Raw genomic sequence first — 18,641 nt, 5'->3', positions numbered from 1 at the left:
AACATTTCATCCCGTTGAGGTTTTGTCCCTTTAATGAAGTTTTAACACGCAGTATCTTTAGATCCTTAAGTTGCATTCGTTGCGTTGATGGATTGCATTTCCACGTTAGGCCAAATATTAGATATATGATTAGGCTACATTGTGCATAGGATCTGTGTTTCCCAAACTTAAACTTCTTAATTGTTTTCACAGCGCTGTATTTTGAATTCCATTCCCAAGTTTATCAAACATTCCAATTATAAGCACATTTGCGCTTCCATAATATGCATGATCAAACGATCGCCTTGAACAGGGCAGCTCATTCATTCGCAGTGGTTACTCACGGCTGGCGAAATCTAGGAGTTCAAATCCTTCCAAGCGAGCTGTCCTTATGGTCCGAATGCAATTACAAATAGAACAAAATCCAGCGTGTGTCCGAACCGGAGATTTCCTTCCGGTAGTAATCCTTCACGGAGTTTTTTGACTTGAATGTAGTAGCTTCCTTTCCTCTTTACCATAGCCACTGCCCTAGCCTGAAGCGGGGTTGTTTCGGACGCATACAGTCCACACTCAACGTTTCCAAACGGCCAAACATTCAATGAGATCCAGGGATATAGTGCAACAAAAAATGTTTATTCTTCTTATCTAACAAAAAGGTATTCTCCAATCAACTTAAAGCAGAGATTACTTGAAATGCAAATACATAATATAATATGACCTGTCTGTCTGTATTTCTGTATGTCTATATGGTCAAAAAACTATACCGCTCCCGCATCTAGCAAGGACTCCCCCCCCCCCGAAGGCCCAACTTCCTGCCTTTATACTAACACAATTAACACAGTACAATGAATGGGCAAGAGGGGGGGCCAAAAACTGAGTTACACTAATAACAAATGAATATATCTCAATCCAGTAAATAAATCATAAAGGTACGTACCTAATATTTCATCATATACATTAATATTTAATATATTTACACAAATGTACATGGAGCTCAGTATGTTCAGTCTTTTATACAAAATATGCCCAAATCGGCTCTAACAGTCTTACTCCTGTCGGCCACAGAGAAGGAGAGGCCACAGTCCTTGGTAGTGGGCCTCGTCGGTGGCACTGTGTTATCCTCAAAGCGGGCGAAGAAGGTGTTTAGCTTGTCTGGAAGCGAGACGTCGGTGTCAGTGACGTGGCTGGTTTTCCTTTTGTAGTCAATGTGTTTATGTACAGTGCATTTGGAAAATATAGTTGTGGTCAAAAGTTTTGAGAATGACACAAGTATTGGTCTTCACAAAGTTCGCTGCTTCAGTGTTATGATAAACTTTTGTCAGATGTTACTATGGTATACTGAAGTATAATTACAAGCATTCCATAAGTGTCAAAGGCTTTTATTGACAATTACATTAAGTTTATGCAAAGAGTCAATATTTGCAGTGTTGACCCTTCTTTTTCAAGACCTCTCTAATCCGCCCTGGCATGCTGTCAATTAACTACTGGGCCACATCCTGACTGATGGCAGCCCAATCTTGCATAATCAATGCTTGGAGTTTGTCAGAATTTGTGGGTATTTGTTTGTCCACTCGCCTCTTGAGGATCGACCACAAGTTCTCAATGGGATTAAGGTCTGGGGAGTTTCCTGGCCATGGACCCAAAATTTTGATGTTTTGTTCCCAGAGCCACTTAGTTATCACTTTTGCCTTATGGCAAGGTGCTCCATCATGCTGGAAAAGGCATTGGTCGTCACCAAACTGTTCTTGGATGGTTGGGAGAAGTTGCTCTCGGAGGATGTGTTGGTACCATCCTTTATTCATGGCTGTGTTCTGAGGCAGAATTGTGAGTGAGCCCACTCCCTTGGCTGAGAAGCAACCCCACACATGAATGGTATCAGGATGCTTTACTGTTGGCATGACACAGGACTGATGGTAGCGCTCACCTTGTCTTCAAGGTGATTTCCAGATGCCCCAAACAATCGGAAAGGGGATTCATCAGAGAAAATGACTTTACCCCAGTCCTCAGCAGTCCAATCCCTGTACCTTTTGCAGAATATCAGTCTGTCCCTGATGTTTTTCCTGGAGAGAAGTGGCTTCCTCGCTGCCCTTCTTGACACCAGGCCATCCTCCAAAAGCCTTCGCCTCACTCTGCGTGCAGATCCACTCACACCTGCCTGCTGCCATTCCTGAGCAAGCTCTGCACTGGTGGTGCCCCGGTCCCGCAGCTGAATCAACTTTAGGAGACGGTCCTGGCGCTTGCTGGACTTTCTTGGGTGCCCTGACGCCTTCTTCACAACAATTGAACCTCTGTCCTTGACGTTCTTGATGATCCGATAAATGGTTGATTTAGGTGCAATCTTACTAGCAGCAATATCCTTGCCTGTGAAGCCCTTTTTGTGCAAAGCAATGATGACGGCACGTGTTTCCTTGCAGGTAACCATGGTTAACAGAGGAAGAACAGTGATTTCAAGCACCACCCTCCTTTTAAAGCTTCTAGTCTGTTATTCTAACTCAATCAGCATGACAGAGTGATCTCCAGCCTTGTCCTCGTCAACACTCACCTGTGTTAACGAGAGAATCACTGACATGATGGCAGCTGGTCCTTTTGTGGCAGGGCTGAAATGCAGTGGAAATGTTTTTTTGGGATTAAGTTCATTTTCATGGCAAAGAGGGCAATTAATTGCATTTCATCTTATCACTCTTCATGACATTCTGGAGTATATGCAAATTGCCATCATCAAAACTGAGGCAGCAGACTTTGTGAAAATTAGTATTTGTGTCATTCTGAAAACGTTTGACCACGACTGTACATATTACCTCGACTAACCGGTGCCCCCGCACATTGACTCGGTACCGGTACCCCCTGTATATAGCCTATTGTTATTTTACTGCTGCTCTTTAATTATTTGTTACTTTTATCTTGTATTATTTTATTTTTTGGGGGAGGGGTGTTCTTTCTTAAAACTGCATTGTTGGTTAAGGGCTTGTAAGTAAGATTTCACTGTAAGGTGTACGCCTGTTATATTCGGCGCAGGTGACAATTAAAATTTGATTTGATCCTCCATGCTTCACGGTGGGAACCACACATGCGGAGATCATCCATTCACCTACTCTGCGTCTCACAAAGACACAGCGGTTGGAACCAATAATCTCAAATTTGGACTCATCAGACCAAAGGACAGATTTCCACCAGTCTAATGTCCATTGCTCGTGTTTCTTGGCCCAAGCAAGTCTCTTCTTCTCATTGGTGTCCTTTAGTAGTGGTTTATTTGCAGCAATTCGACCATCAACGTCTGATTCACGCAGTCTCCTCTGAACAGTTGATGTTGAGATGTGTCTGTGACTTGAACTCTGAAGCATGTTTTTGGGCTGCAATCGAAGGTGCAGTTAACTCTAAGGAAATTATCCTCTGCAGCAGAGGTAACTGGGTCTTCCTTTCCTGTGGCAGTCCTCATGAGAGCCAGTTTCATCATAGCGCTTGATGGTTTTTGCGACTGCACTTGAATAAACTTTTAAAGTTCTTGACATTTTCCAGATTGACTGACCTTCGTCTTAAAGTAATGATGGATTGTCGTTTCTCTTTGCTTATTTGATCTGTTCTTGCCATAATATGGACTTGGTCTTTTACCAAATAGGGCTATCTTCTGTATACCACCCCTACCTTGTCACAACCCAACTGATTGGCTCAAACGAATTAAGAACGCATCCAGGAATTAACTTTTAACAAGGCACACCTGTTAATTGAAATGTGTTCCAGGTGACTACCTCATGAAGCTGGTTGAGAGAATGCCAAGAGTGTGCAAAGCTGTCATCAAGGCAAAGGGTGGCTATTTGAAGAATCTCAAATATAAAATATATTTTGAATTGTTTAACACTTTTTTGGTTACTACATAATTCCATATGTGTTATTTCATAGTTTTTGATGTCATCACTATTATTCTACAATGTAGAAAATAGTAAAAATAAGAAACCCTTCAATGAGTAGTTGTGTCCAAACTTTTGACTGGTACTGTATGTGGACACCCCTTCAAATTAGTGGATTCGGCTATTTCAGCCACACCCGTTGCTGAAATCACATATGGAATTATACAAAATCAAGCACACAGCCATGCAATATCCATAGACAAACATTGGCAGTAGAATGGCCTTATTGAAGAGCTCAGTGACTTTTAATGTGGTACCGTCATGGGATGCCACCTTTCCAACAAGTCAGTTGAGCTGCCCTGGTCAACTGTAAGTGCTGTTTTTGTGAAGTGGAAACGTCTAGGAGCAACAACGTCTCAGCCGCGAAGTGGTAGGCCACACAAGCTCAAAGAACGGGACCGCTGAAGCGTGTAGAGCGTAAAATTGCCTGTCCTCGGTTGCAAAACTCACTACGAGTTCTAAACTGCCTCTGGAAGCAACATCAGCACAATAACTGTTCGTCGGGAGCTTCACAAGCCTAAGATCACCATGCGCAATGCCAAGCGTCAGCTGGAGTGATGTAAAGCTTGCCGACATTGGACTCTGGAGCAGTGGAAACGCGTTCTCTGGAGTGATAAATCACGCTTCACCATCTGGCAGTCCGACGGACAAATCTGGGTTTGGTGGATGCCAGGAGAACGCTACCTGCCCGAATGCATTGTACCAACTGTAAAGTTTGGTGGAGGAGGAATAATGGTCTGGGTCTGTTTTTCATGGTTAGGGCTAGGCCCCTTAGTTCCAGTGAAGGGAAATCTTAGCGCTATAGCATACAATGACATTCTAGACGATTCTGTGCTTCCAACTTTGTGGCAACAGTTTGGGGAAGGCCCTTTCCTGTTTCAGCATGACAATGCCCCCGTGCACAAAGCAAGGTCCATACAGAAATGGTTTGTTGAGATCGGTGTGGAAGAACTTGACTGGCCTGCACAGAGCCCTGACCTCAACCCCATCGAACACCTTTTGGGAAGAATTGGAATGCCGACTGCGAGCCAGGCCTAATCGCCCAACATCAGTGCCCGACCTAACTAATGCTCTTGTGGCTGAATGGAAGCAAGTCCCCGCAGCAATGTTCCAACATCTATTGGAAAGCCTTCCCAGAAGAGTGAAGGCATTTATAGCAGTCAAGGGGGGACAAACTCCATATTTATGCCCATAATTTTGGAATAACATGTTCGACGAGCAGGTGTCCACTAAGGCTGTGGCGGTCATGAAATTTTGCCAGCCGGTGATTGTCAAGCAAATAACTGCCGGTCTCATGGTAATTGACCGTTAATTAACAAACACATTTAGAATCTCCTGGCTTCCACGCATAGCCTACAAGCCACTGATGCAGACCTTTTGGAACATCTACATTTTAAAAAGTCGAATAAATCCGTGTAATATAGCCTACTCCATCACAATAAATCCATTATTTATTTTAGACAGGTCTAAAAAAAAAAAACAGGATATGAAGAATATGTAGTCTATTTCAGAAGAACATAATAGCAAACTCTGCGTTGTCCTTATGTTAGGTCCTGATCTGGCTATGCCATATGGCTGTGGGCTAAACTAGTTCATTTAGCAGACAAGATTTGCTTAGAATTCCGTGGCATTATTTTATAGTGTGAAGAATAAAATGGAACATATTTTCTATTTTATTCAACTATATTTTCTCCAAAGGATTTGAGGGAGTGCACACGTGCGGCTATTCTGTGTTGAGCTGTTAACAAAGAAACAGGTACTCCTATATGCTTAATTTAGAGTTATTTCTGTAACTTTAGTTGTGATACAAGTGTTGGCCTATATAGTTTAGATTTTTTATACATTCTAAGGCTGAAACAAGTCGCATGAAAGGCATGAGCTCTGCTTTGTTTTTTGCGCAGGTTGTACACACTTCATTAGTCTCTCATTCACAATTTGACAAGCACTTGTTTGGTAGGCTACTAATGACCAACCGCAGCATCAGAGCTTGGAGAAGGCTAATTACCGTGACTAAACGGTCACGTGGAATTTGACTGCCGTCATGACTCGTGACCGCCGGTCACCGTAACAGCCCTAGTGTCCTCATACTTTTGGTCATGTAGTGTATATATTTTTCAGCAAGAAAATGTCTCTGCCTTGTATAAATGCTATATAAACAAACAATGTAGCTAGCATAAATTGGGACTTAGGCCTACTAAATCTACCTTTTAAATGTGTGGCCAACTGTTTGTATAGAGCCACAATATACAAAAGTTTTCATCAGCCAAGCCTTAACAAAATTGATTGAAACTCATCAACTAATTATGATCTTCAATATAGACTGGGGACTCCATAATGTAAGAGCAAGTTGTCTACTAGATGGCTCTTTTTCCTCACTCGGGTGTATATTTTTCTAAAATGAATTATAGTTAACTTACATCTCAAAGCCATGCAAGAAACCTTGACCTGGTGCACACATTTCTCTTTCCTTAGTTTGATTGAAGGCTTCAATCTGTCTTGATTGCTTCTAGAAAGAAAGAAAGAAGGAACAACACATGAGATGAGCTAGCTACTAGTTTAAAGCAATGAAAGATCTAATTGTTATAAAGAAGGAATGTATACCGGTAGGCTACATTTATGATAATACATGCGTTTGCATACCTTATCAAGTTTGAAGTCCATACACTCATTTTCACTCAAAGGGTGTTGATGCATCCTCTTCCAACACCACGGTTAGGGGAAGGGTATCCATCTGCAAAAGTGAAGTTTCGCTTTGTCAAATCAGCTAATATTGTTGCTACCTTAGCTGTTGTGCTAGCTAACATGTTACTGAACTGTGACACTAGCATATTGAAATGCATATTGTTATTAAAAGACAGCAACGTATTCACCTAAATTTTTTTAGCCAAATCATTAGTTCGATAGCTAGCTATCACATTAATTGTGCAAAAATATGATAGCTAATGTTAGCTAGCTAAGCGCTAGCCAGTCAGTGGCACTGACGGATTGAAACTGATAACAAAATGTGTTTCACTATATCCCATAAAGCATAACATTGCTAACTAGGCATCAATTAGCAAACATAATTTTAAAGTATATTAGGAAGTTTAATTAAGTTAGACACTCACCGGACAACTTCGTTAAGTAGCTAGATAGCTTAGTTTCCATTTTCCAACAGATTTTTCTTCTCCCACTGACTGGTCATCAACGGTTACTGGTCTTGGAACTCGCGTCTACCATAAATGGCTTCTGGTAAACTGTTTGCCACTAGTGGCAATAAATATTGTTGCCAAAGGTTTGCCGCAGATTCACCAGTGGCAAACATTTTCAAACTTCTGGCAACATTTTGTGGCACACTATTTAGTTTGCAGCAAATTTGCCTCAAACTTGCAGGAAGTTTGCCGCAACAAATTCATTTTTGTCAGGGCAGTAACAGTAAACATATTTTGTAGATAAGTACTACATAACTATGTGGAACCATGTCTACCTTCCTATTTAACCACCATGTAAATACATAGTCCTGTGTCCTAAGGCAAAGTGTAATACATGTTGTGGTATGGTTTTTTAAATGTGGAAATGCCTTGTAATAGTGAAAAAAAAATAATAATAAAAAATAATATGCCATTTAGCAGACATTACAAACTGCCTATGCACATCCCAAATATCCAGTAATCATCCAGTTCTTCAATTCTATTGTTTTCCTCCTTCTATCCAGATGTACAACGAGATCATCAAAGCGCTGGAGGAAGCTGGCAAAGATGACTCTGTCATTACTGTAATCACAGGTAGAGCCAACCAACCTATTCCTCCCATTGAAATAATGAATGCATTAAAGAGAGTATCGGTGATATGAATATGTGACCGACCGGCTCGATTCGGTCTTATATAGCAATATTTGAAATGGTGTTATTTGTATTTATTTTTTCAACATTGGATAGAAGTAGAGACTCAGAGGTAGAAAATTGTATATCATACACTACAGTTGAGGAACAACGGGAAAGTAATTCTGCTTTGAAAGTTGATAAACTTGTAACCTCACTTTTGAGAAAATGGCCCTTGAATGTGTTGGTACTTACTGGAGCGCTCTTCTTTGTCTACACCCATTCAGCATCGTTCACACCCTTTTAAGCTTTAGCCCCACCCATCTCGTTTAAGGATTCACATGTGAGGCTATGTGCTCTGGGCGTTCGTAAATTCAGAGTGTTTCACTCTCGGAGCGTTCAGAGCGCCCACTGGACGCTCTGGACGAAAAGTAGGGTTGATCCGAGCGTTCTGACCTAACAAAATTGAGTTAGCTTGCTAGCTACTTCTAGACATGAATGAGAGAACACCTCACTCTGACCATTTTACTTGCCCTAGCAGAGCTGGTTAGGCTGTTTTCATGTTATCCAGAGCGTTGGTGACTAACTGCTGCTGGCAACAATTTAATTACGCTTTTTTGCCGACATTTACTGACACCGGCCATATTCAACGGGTGTTGAGCGTTTGTAAATTCATCAGTTATTCTGCGCTCTGGCACACTCAGACGAGTGCTCTGAAATCGGACTAGATTGCCAGAGCGAATATACTAGCTACGTCTAACGACAGTTGTCGCAGTGACATCATAAACATTCTATTGAAATAGTTACTTGCATAATGGAGTCTTTTGTTTAGACATGTTATGTAGCTAGCCATCTAAACAATGAACCGTAATCCCAACTCATGATGTTACTACCCTGCATGAATATGCAGGTAACTATCCAACCAGGTTCAATGTTAGCTAGCTAACATTAGGCTATAGCTAGCAATGCAAATGGCTCTGAGATATGAATACTATTACTACACAGATCATACACGTAACGTTAGCTAGCTAGCCAGCCAGCTAACGTTAGCTAGCTAGCTAACAGTAAACTTTAACATGAAATGAAACGACTTTCTAACAAAATTAGAAACTTGTAATATCTGAAAATGTAGCTAGCTAGACTATCTTACCCGTATACATGGATGGAAGCTTATCCCTCTCTGTCACAGATGCCATGGTTGCCCTTAGTTTGAAGATGTAATCCGGAGACGGGTGTTTTATACAACAGCCTTCTGTGTGTTCTCTTTTCGACTCCATCTGCATATTTGCAATCAAACGCCAGAATTTTCTCCATCTCCTTAGCTATCATACTCTAATTCCACTGATTTCGAAACTCGGCCCTCCAGAAAGTCGAGAGCAACACTTATGCAGTTCTACTACAGTGAGGGGAAAAAAGTATTTGATCCCCTGCTGATTTTGTATGTTTGCCCACTGACAAAGAAATGATCAGTCTATATTTTTAATGGTAGGTTTATTTGAATAGTGAGAGACAGAATAACAACAAAAAAATCCAGAAAAACGCATGTCAAAAATGTTATAAATTGATTTGCATTTTAATGAGGGAAATAAGTATTTGACCCCCTCTCAATCAGAAAGATTTCTGGCTCCCAGGTGTCTTTTATACAGGTAACGAGCTGAGATTAGGAGCACACTCTTAAAGGAAGTGCTCCTAATCTCAGCTTGTTACCTGTATAAAAGACACCTGTCCACAGAAGTAATCAATCAATCAGATTCCAAACTCTCCACCATGGCCAAGACCAAAGAGCTCTCCAAGAATGTCAGGGACAAGATTGTAGACCTACACAAGGCTGGAATGGGCTACAAGACCATCGCCAAGCAGCTTGGTGAGAAGGTGACAACAGTTGGTGCGATTATTCGCAAATGGAAGAAACACAAAATAACTGTCAATCTCCCTCGGCCTGGGGCTCCATGCAAGATCTCACCTCGTGGAGTTGCAATGATCATGATGATCAACGGTGAGGAATCAGCCCAGAACTACACGGGAGGATCTTGTCAATGATCTCAAGGCAGCTGGGACCATAGTCACCAAGAAAACAATTGGTAACACACTACGCCGTGAAGGACTGAAATCCTGCAGCGCCCGCAAGGTCCCCCTGCTCAAGAAAGCACATATACAGGCCCGTCTGAAGTTTGCCAATGAACATCTGAATGATTCAGAGGAGAACTGGGTGAAAGTGTTGTGGTCAGTTGAGACCAAAATGGAGCTCTTTGGCAACAACTCAACTCGCCGTGTTTGGAGGTGGAGGAATGCTGCCTATGACCCCAAGAACACCATCCCCACCATCAAACATGGAGGTGGAAACGTTATGCTTTGGGGGTGTTTTTCTGCTAAGGGGACAGGACAACTTCACCGCATCAAAGGGACGATGGACGGGGCCATGTACCATCAAATCTTGGGTGAGAACCTCCTTCCCTCAGCCAGGGCATTGAAAATGGGTTGTGGATGGGAATTCCAGCATGACAATGACCCAAAACACACGGCCAAGGCAACAAAGGAGTGGCTCAAGAAGAAGCACATTAAGGTCCTGGAGTGGCCTTGCCAGTCTCCAGACCTTAATCCCATAGAAAATCTGTGGAGGGAGCTGAAGGTTCGAGTTGCCAAACGTCAGCCTCGAAACCTTAATGACTTGGAGAAGAGCTGCAAAGAGGAGTGGGACAAAATCCCTCCTGAGATGTGTGCAAACCTGGTGGCCAACTACAAGAAACGTCTGACCTCTGTGATTGCCAACAAGGGTTTTGTCACCAAGTACTAAGTCATGTTTTGCAGAGGGGTCAAATACTTATTTCCCTCATTAAAATGCAAATCATTTATAACATTTTTGACATGGGTTTTTCTGGATTTTTTTGTTGTTATTCTGTCTCTCACTATTCAAATAAACCTACCATTAAAATGATAGACTTTGATCATGTCTTTGTCAGTGGGCAAATGTACAAAATCAGCAGGGGATCAAATACTTCTTTCCCTCACTGTATGTGATATATTTCAAAAAAGGCGCGTTAGAAAGGATTACCTACACATATTGACCAGCTTATATTATAGACAGAAGCATGCTACATGGCATACCAATCCGAACTAATCTCTCGGCATGTCCAACCCACTCATTATCTCAGCCAATCATGGCTAGCGGGAAGGTTGCTGTCTTTTTCCATGGCTAAACCAACTAGGCTCGTAATTTAACCATTTTATTCATGCTTACAGATGGCACACAAGTTTGTTATTAAGGCACATGACAGTTCACATGTTCCAGAAGGCATTTCTGCAAAAATTGCATTTAGATTTTTTTTTTTAAGTTTACGTTTAAATGGTCACATACAGTGCCTTCGGAAAGTATTCAGACCCCTTGACTTTTTCCACATTTTGGTACGTTATAGACTTATTCTAAAATGGATTTTTTTTATTTTTATAATAAATAATAATAATATGCCATTTAGCAGACGCTTTTATCCAAAGCGATTTACAGTCATGCGTGCATACATTATTATTATTTTTTTGTGTATGGGTGGTCCCGGGGATCGAACCCACTACCTTGGCGTTACAAGCGCCGTGCTCTACCAGCTGAGCTACAGAGGACCACATAATCTTCAGCAATATACACACAATACCCCATAATGAAAAAGCGAAAACAGGTTTTTACAGATCTTTGCTAATTTATTTAAAATAAGCAACAGAAATACCTTATTTACATAAGTATTCAGACCCTTTGCTATGAGATTCGAAATTGAGCTCAGGTGCATCCTGTTTCCATTGATCATCCTTGAGATGTTTCTACAACTTGATTGAAGTCCACCTGTGTTAAATTAAATTCATTGGACATGATTTGGAAAGGCACACACCTGTCTATATAAGGTCCCACAGTTGACAGTGCATGTCTGAGCAAAAACCAAGCCATGAGGTCGAAGGAATTGTCCGTAGAGCTCCGAGATAGGATTGTGTCACGGCACAGATCTGGGGAAGGGTACCAAAAAATGTCTGCAGCATTGATGGTCCACAAGAACACAGTAGCCTCTGACCAACCTGAGCAATTGGGGGAGAAGGGCCTTGGTCAGGGAGGTGACCAAGAACCCAATGGTCACTCTGACAGAGCTCTAGAGTTCCTCTGTGGAGATGGAAGAACCTTCCAAAAGGACAACCATCTCTGCAGCAATCCACCAATCAGGCCTTTATAGTAGAGTGGCCAGATGGAAGCCACTCCTCAGTGAAAGGCACGACAGCCCCCTTGGAGTTTGCCAAAAGGCACCTGAAGGACTCTTAGACAATGAGAAACAAGATTCTCTTTGTCCGGAATGCCAAGCGTCACGTCTGGAGGAAACCTGCCACCATCCCTACGGTGAAGCATAGTGGTGGCAGCATCATACTGTGGGGATGTTTTTCAGCGGCAGTGACTGGGAGACTAGGCAGGATCGAGGCAATGATGAAAAGAGCAAAGTACAGAGAGATCTTTAATGAAAACCTGCTCCAGAGCGCTCAGGACCTCAGACTGGGGCGAAGATTCACCTTCCAACAGGACAACAACCATAAACACAAAGCCAAGACAATGCAAGAGTGGCTTCGGGACAAGTCTCCGAATGACCTTGTTTGGCCCAGCCAGAGCCCGGACTTGAACCCGATCGAACATCTCTGGAGAGACCTGAAAATAGCTGTGAAGCAACGCTCCCAATCCAACCTGACCGAGCTTGAGGGGATCTGCAGAGACAAATGGGAGAAACTCCCAAAATACAGGTGTGCCAAGCTTGTAGCTTCATACCCAAGAAGACTTGAGGCTGTAATCGCTGCCATAGGTGCTTCAACAAAGTACTGAGGTAAAGGGTCTGAATACTTATGTAAATGTGATATTCAGTTTGGCTGGGCGGCCAGCTCTAGGAAGAGTCTTGGTGGTTCCAAACTTCTTCCATTTAAGAATGATGGAGGCCACTGTGTTCTTGGGGACCTTCAATGCTGCAGATTTTTTTTTGGTACCATTCCCCAGACCTGTGCCTCTACACAATCCTGTCTCTGAGCTCTACAGACAATTCCTTTAACCTCATGTCTTGGATTTTGCTCTGACGTGCACTGTCAACTGTGGGACCTTATATAGACAGGTGTGTGCCTTTCCAAATCATGTCCAATCAATTGAATTTACCACAGGTGGACTTCAATCAAGTTGTAGAAACATCTCAAGGATGATCAATGGAAACAGGATGCACCTGAGCTCAATTTCGAGTCTCATAGCAAAGGGTCTGAATACTTATGTAAATAAGGTGTCTTGTTTTTTATTTGTAATACATTAGCAAACATTTCTACAAACCTGTTTTTGCTTTGTTATTATGGGGTATTCTGTGTAGGTTGATGAGGGAAAAATAACAATTTTTATTACATTTTAGAATAAGTCTGTAACTTAACAAAATGTGTAAAGTCAAGGGGTCTGAATACTGTATGCACTGCTGGGCCAAAAATTAACACTAGGACTAAAGAAAAGTCAGAACACAGTATATTACACACAGTTTATTATGGTGCATGAAAACAAGCATGTGGGAGCAACATACTGTGTGTGGGCTTTTCTTTCTTTAGTCCACAGGTGTCAAACTCATTCCACGGAGGGCCATGTGTCTGCGGGTTTTCTCTCCTACCTTGTACTTGACTTATGAATTAAGGTCACTGATTAGTAAGTAACCCTCCTCACATGGTTGTCTATGTCTTAACTGAAAGGAAAAAAACAAACAAAAAAAACAGCAGATGCTAGGCCCTCCATGGAATGAGTTTGACACCCCACCCCTGCTTTAGACCTTTAAATGGGGCAATCTGTGATTGCTACATACATTTTTGGACTTTTAAATTAATTAAATATAGCCATTGAGTCTTGAAAAATATAACTTAGAAATGCCTCATGAGCTTAGTTCAACTAATAAGTTGTAAACAATGTAATTGTAAACAAACACTATATAGCCTTAAAACATGGTTAAATGTTGGAAATTGATATCATGGATGGACAGTCTTTGCATTCATAGCTGGATTTTTACCGAAACGGTGGCCTGGTGACCAACTTTATTGTTTGAATTGCCCCTTTAAGGCTTTACAGTGATGCAGTGACTTGCAAATCAAATTGTATTGCCCTGTTCCAGTCTTCTTAATTGCTTCATGTGGCAGTTCTTGTTCACCCCCTCAAGGTAGTGGAGACTTCTACTGCAGTGGCAACGACCTGACAAACTTCACCAAAATCCCTGAGGGCGGGATGCAGCAGATGGCAAAAGATGCAGGCGAGTTGCTGAGGTAAGTACTTACCCAAAAGGAGCAGGCAAGAGTTTACTTTGAGATAAGCATTTTCATAACGTGTGTGTGTGCGTGTTCAGGGAGTTTGTCAAAGCGTTCATCGACTTCCCCAAGCCCCTGATTGCGGTGATCAACGGTCCGGCTGTGGGCGTGTCCGTCACTCTATTGGGCCTGTTTGAGGTGGTCTACGCCACAGAGAGGGTAAGGTGCTTTGTCATGTCCACTCAGTGTTGGCTTAGAACACATTTATATCGTCTCTCTATATATATATGTCTGTTAGTTGATAATACAAGATTAGCATTGGTTTATATTAGGGGTATCCAACTCCAGTCCTGGAAAGATATTGGGTGTCCATGCTTTTGATCCTGTCCACCAGCACTAACAACTAGACTATGATTAGTTGATTTTCTTAAACTTCTGTTGATACTGGGCTGGATGAAAAGCTCTCCAGGATCTTCATCGGGGACCCCTGTTTTATATGCATACCTCAGTGGAGGTCAAATAAGCAACGGTGTTGTGACCACCAGTGCACCACCCATACCACTAGGTCCACATTGGCATTCTCCACTTCCATTTTTCACTATACTCTGCAGTAAGCGGTTGGGGGTGTTCCTGCCTAATGTGCTTCTCCCCCCCCTCCTGACAGGCTACATTCCACACCCCCTTCAGCCAGCTGGGACAGAGCCCAGAGGGCTGCTCCTCCTACACCTTCCCCAAAATGATGGGCAATGCAAAGGTATGGATACTCCCCCTTGTTCCTTTGCTGCAACTAATGCATTTCATAGAAGGATTTCCCCAGGCAGCTCTCTACTCAGTTTTCCTATTTCCAACATCAATGCATGATTGACGAGAAAGGCAAAGTTACACATATGGATCAAATATTTTTAAATGTATTTATTTTACTTCTGTTCTTTATTAGTATGTATTTGACTTGCAGTTTGAATTGAATGAAATTACACTAATGGACAACATTGCCATGGTCTGTGACTAGGCCAGTGAGATGCTGCTGTTCAACAAGAAATTGACGGCCGCCCAGGCGTGTGCCCAGGGCCTGGTTACCGAGGTCTTCCCCGACAGCAGCTTCCAAACCGAGGTGGCCACCAGACTGAAGGCCTATGCCAAGCTTCCCAGAAACGTGAGTCAAAGCCCCAGCAAACATTGAACGTCAGACAACGTTTGAAATGTTTGTGTGTTTTGTGTAATAAAAAAATAATATATATTTAACCAGGTAAGCCAGTTGAGAACAAGTTCTCATTTACAACTGCGACCTGGCCAAGATAAAGCAAAGCAGTGCGATTAAAAACAACAACACAGAGTTACATATGGGGTAAAAAAACATAAAGTAAAAAAATACAACAGAAAATATATATACAGTGTGTGCAAATGTAGCAAGTTATGGAGGTAAGGCTATAGTGCAAAATAATTACAATTAGTATTAACACTGGAATGCTAGATGTGCAAATAGAGATACTGGGGTGCAAAAGAGCAAAATAAATAACAATATAGGGATGAGGTAGTTGGGTGGGCTAATTTCAGATGTGCTGTGTATTTTACATAACTTCCTTTTTGAACGTTCCAGGAATTTTGCATTCTATATTATGTTATTGGCTGTGGCTGCGCTTCCCTGGACGGACTCCTTTTCCTATTTCTATGTGACCAGAGCCACATTCTGCACATTGAATTTCATTCACAAATTCATAAAAATGTTCAAGGGTCCCAGCTGATTAGATGGACAGCACAGTTTGCAGTGATTTGAATGACTATTCCAAAATGTTAGTGAAGTGCCAGTAATATAGGATATGGCAGTATATCAAGGCCACAATATTATATAATCACAAACATAAGCAGGGAAAATGTTACAGGAAAGCGTCACTATTTCTATATAGTCTGGTGGCAAGGCTACAGGATGTGCACATTTGGTAGGGAGTTAGACAACTAGGAAATGAAATTATAGTTGTAATATGGTTAACACAGATTGTTTTGCTTCAGAACAGTAGAAAAGATGAGCCTATAATTGTTTGTCATGTTATGAAGGCTAAGTTAGATTTCAGCTCATATTCAGCCATTTCAGCTCATATCCAGCCATTTCAGCTCATATTCAGCCATTTCAGCTCATATTCAGCCATTGATTCCGCTGTGACATTGCGGTCGTTTGGGCAGTACCATTCACTTACTATTGGGCAAGGCATAACCAATACACAATTTAAATGCATCCACAGTTTATAAAGTAGCCGGCTTGATGCCTTTATTGCATGCACGGGATATGGGACCAAATACCAACCTACTTATGGTTTCCTAAAAAAGGTGGACTAGATACATAATGTGCTTTTATTTCTAATTGAATTAACTGCTATGCATGAAAATACCATTAAAAAAGGACTTCAGACATCAATTGATCATACATCCAAATTGCTGGAGTACAGGGCACTGTATTTGAAAACACAAAACAAGTTTATTTTATTTTATGTCAGTCAAATATATAAGTATGATGAAACTAAAGACACATTTCCACATTTTGTGGACAGTGCAGTTTTGTACCTCTACTTTCATCCTATTGCTGTTTCCTGTCTGTCTAGTCCCTAGCCCTGTCCAAGCAGCTGATCCGTGGGACAGAGAAGGAACGGCTCCACTCTATCAACGACAAGGAGGTGGAGCGCCTGGTGGAGCGCTGGCTCTCAGACGAGTGCATGCAGGCCATCATGAGCTTCTTCCAGGCTAAGGCTAAGCTGTGAGGAAGAGATCCACCCCTCCTCCTCCAGAGACCCACAGACAGAGCCCACGGAGCAGAGTGCCTAGCCTGAGTCGTGTTCATTAGGTACCAAGCGGAATAGAAAAAAAAATTAACAGGGAGGGACTACCACTACCTGGTGTTAAAAGAAACGCTAATCTGTTTTTATTGCAAAACATTTACAAATGTATTCCATTGCGTGCCCTAATGAGCATGACCCACATTTTACCAGCCTTGAGCAGATGCCTTATTTTCTACAGTTTTATCAGATGGTTTTGTAAATTAATTATATTAATAGTAACACACAAACCCATTCTGTATATTTTTAACCGTTGATCTGGTTTGTTTTGCATTTAACATATCTGGGCATTCCCTGTTTTGAAACACCAGTGAAGGAATGTAACTTACATGGACTAAAGCTACCAAGGGGTGTGTATAGTAAATTGAAGGTGGGTAGTGCCTTAGTCCAAAATGCCTTAGGACTGAACAAATGCTTTGGAATACCTTCCAAGAGGAAGTGTCTTGTACTGTCCCGTGGTATTCTATATGTACTAAAGGATTTGTGGAGATGATGACATTGTTTCACACATCCAACTATATCTGTTTTGATTGCAGTAATACATTTATTTTAGATCAAAATGTTTTTCAATGTCTTTTTGTGACGAAGGGACAATGATTTGAGGAAGGGAAAAGGATAGTGATGGGTTGTACGATGTCTGCCCTTTCACTTAGCATCCTACAGAGGGCGTACTGCACCAAAAAAAAGATATATATATTCAACAGCTCTTCAGCCTTCATGCCAGAAATGTGAGTTTGTCCTTTTTCATTTGGAAGATGAACTATGGAAGTTTATTTGCTAATTGTATACATATATTTGGTTTGAATGTTTATACCTAAATGATATAATATGAATCAATGTATCTAATGAAACCTGTATGCATTTTCTCATGGGTAAGGGGAGGTGTGCCTTATCTGTCCAATGAGCTAAATTCGGGACAGACAATATTTCTGTCCATTTGGAGTGACCCCTTTTGGCCCAAGAGCACCCCAGAGGCGCATTCCAATACTTAATTTATTGACACCCTCCCCACTAGATGGCATAGGTTCTCTATCCATTGCATTTGGTTTGACAGGCCAATGCAGTGTACCTCAAGGCATGAGAGATTAGTACATTTGTCTCTTGCATGATGTATCAGACTAACACAACTGAGAGGGAAAATATATCACATCGTCCACACTGGGCTGTCCCTTACCTCTACAGCGGCCCTGCTTTGCGTGTCACACCTGGTTTGCTTAACCTTTCCCTGACCGATAGCAGGTACATAACAACCTGCTTTTGCCAAGCAAAACACTTGTAGCGATAAAGCGCTCCCAAAGGTTATATTTACTATCTATGGGCTGCAGAGTCAAATGGTTGTGAACGGAATGGATATGGAACGTAGTAAATTGGGTACAACACTAGTGTAACAAAACATACAGTTTGAATTATGATAGACTAAACTTGGGTATTTAGAATAATGGAAATTCAAACAAATGATGGCTGTAAGGTTGTACCACCCTTTCAATAAATCATACCTTTCGTGAAATCAGTCGCTTTGAATGTAGCCAAGCCTGGTCAAATAAATAAGTGGTAATAAAGATAATGGTGTTGGCTCATTTGGTTATATTCAAACCTCATCAGCACTGAACAAACCTACCAAGGAGATTATAAATCCTACAGTGAACTGACATTGAAGAAGCAATGAAGTAATGAGTAGATATATAGAAAAGGAAATGTCCATATAGAGATGTATAGCCTAGACAGACATAGCCAGGGAAGGAACATTTGCAGTGATCTGTTCATTAACTGCCACCTGCCGTGATGCGGCACAGAGCTCTTGGAAGTCATTAGCGGCACATGTTAGCATTGTCACTGAAAGGCAAACGTTGAAATACCAGTCT

At 41.7% G+C, this 18,641-nt stretch overlaps 1 protein-coding gene across 2 annotated transcripts in view; it reads left to right on the top strand.

Moving 5' to 3' along the window:
* LOC121549977 (enoyl-CoA delta isomerase 2) overlaps positions 1–18,352 on the top strand; it is a 30,210-nt gene extending 11,858 nt beyond the window's left edge. For both annotated transcript variants that reach the window (XM_041862014.2, XM_041862015.2), the window contains exons 5-10: positions 7,579–7,648; positions 13,870–13,972; positions 14,053–14,173; positions 14,619–14,708; positions 14,964–15,107; positions 16,549–18,352. In XM_041862014.2, coding sequence (XP_041717948.1) covers positions 7,579–7,648; positions 13,870–13,972; positions 14,053–14,173; positions 14,619–14,708; positions 14,964–15,107; positions 16,549–16,704 — 684 coding nt within the window. In that variant the 3' untranslated portion in view covers positions 16,705–18,352. The remainder of the gene's footprint in view (positions 1–7,578; positions 7,649–13,869; positions 13,973–14,052; positions 14,174–14,618; positions 14,709–14,963; positions 15,108–16,548) is intronic.
* Positions 18,353–18,641: the final 289 nt, after the last annotated feature.

Source organism: Coregonus clupeaformis, chromosome 34 (assembly GCF_020615455.1).
Source record: "Coregonus clupeaformis isolate EN_2021a chromosome 34, ASM2061545v1, whole genome shotgun sequence".
Classification (NCBI taxonomy): domain Eukaryota; kingdom Metazoa; phylum Chordata; class Actinopteri; order Salmoniformes; family Salmonidae; genus Coregonus; species Coregonus clupeaformis.
This window is presented reverse-complemented; position numbering and strand designations above follow the sequence as displayed.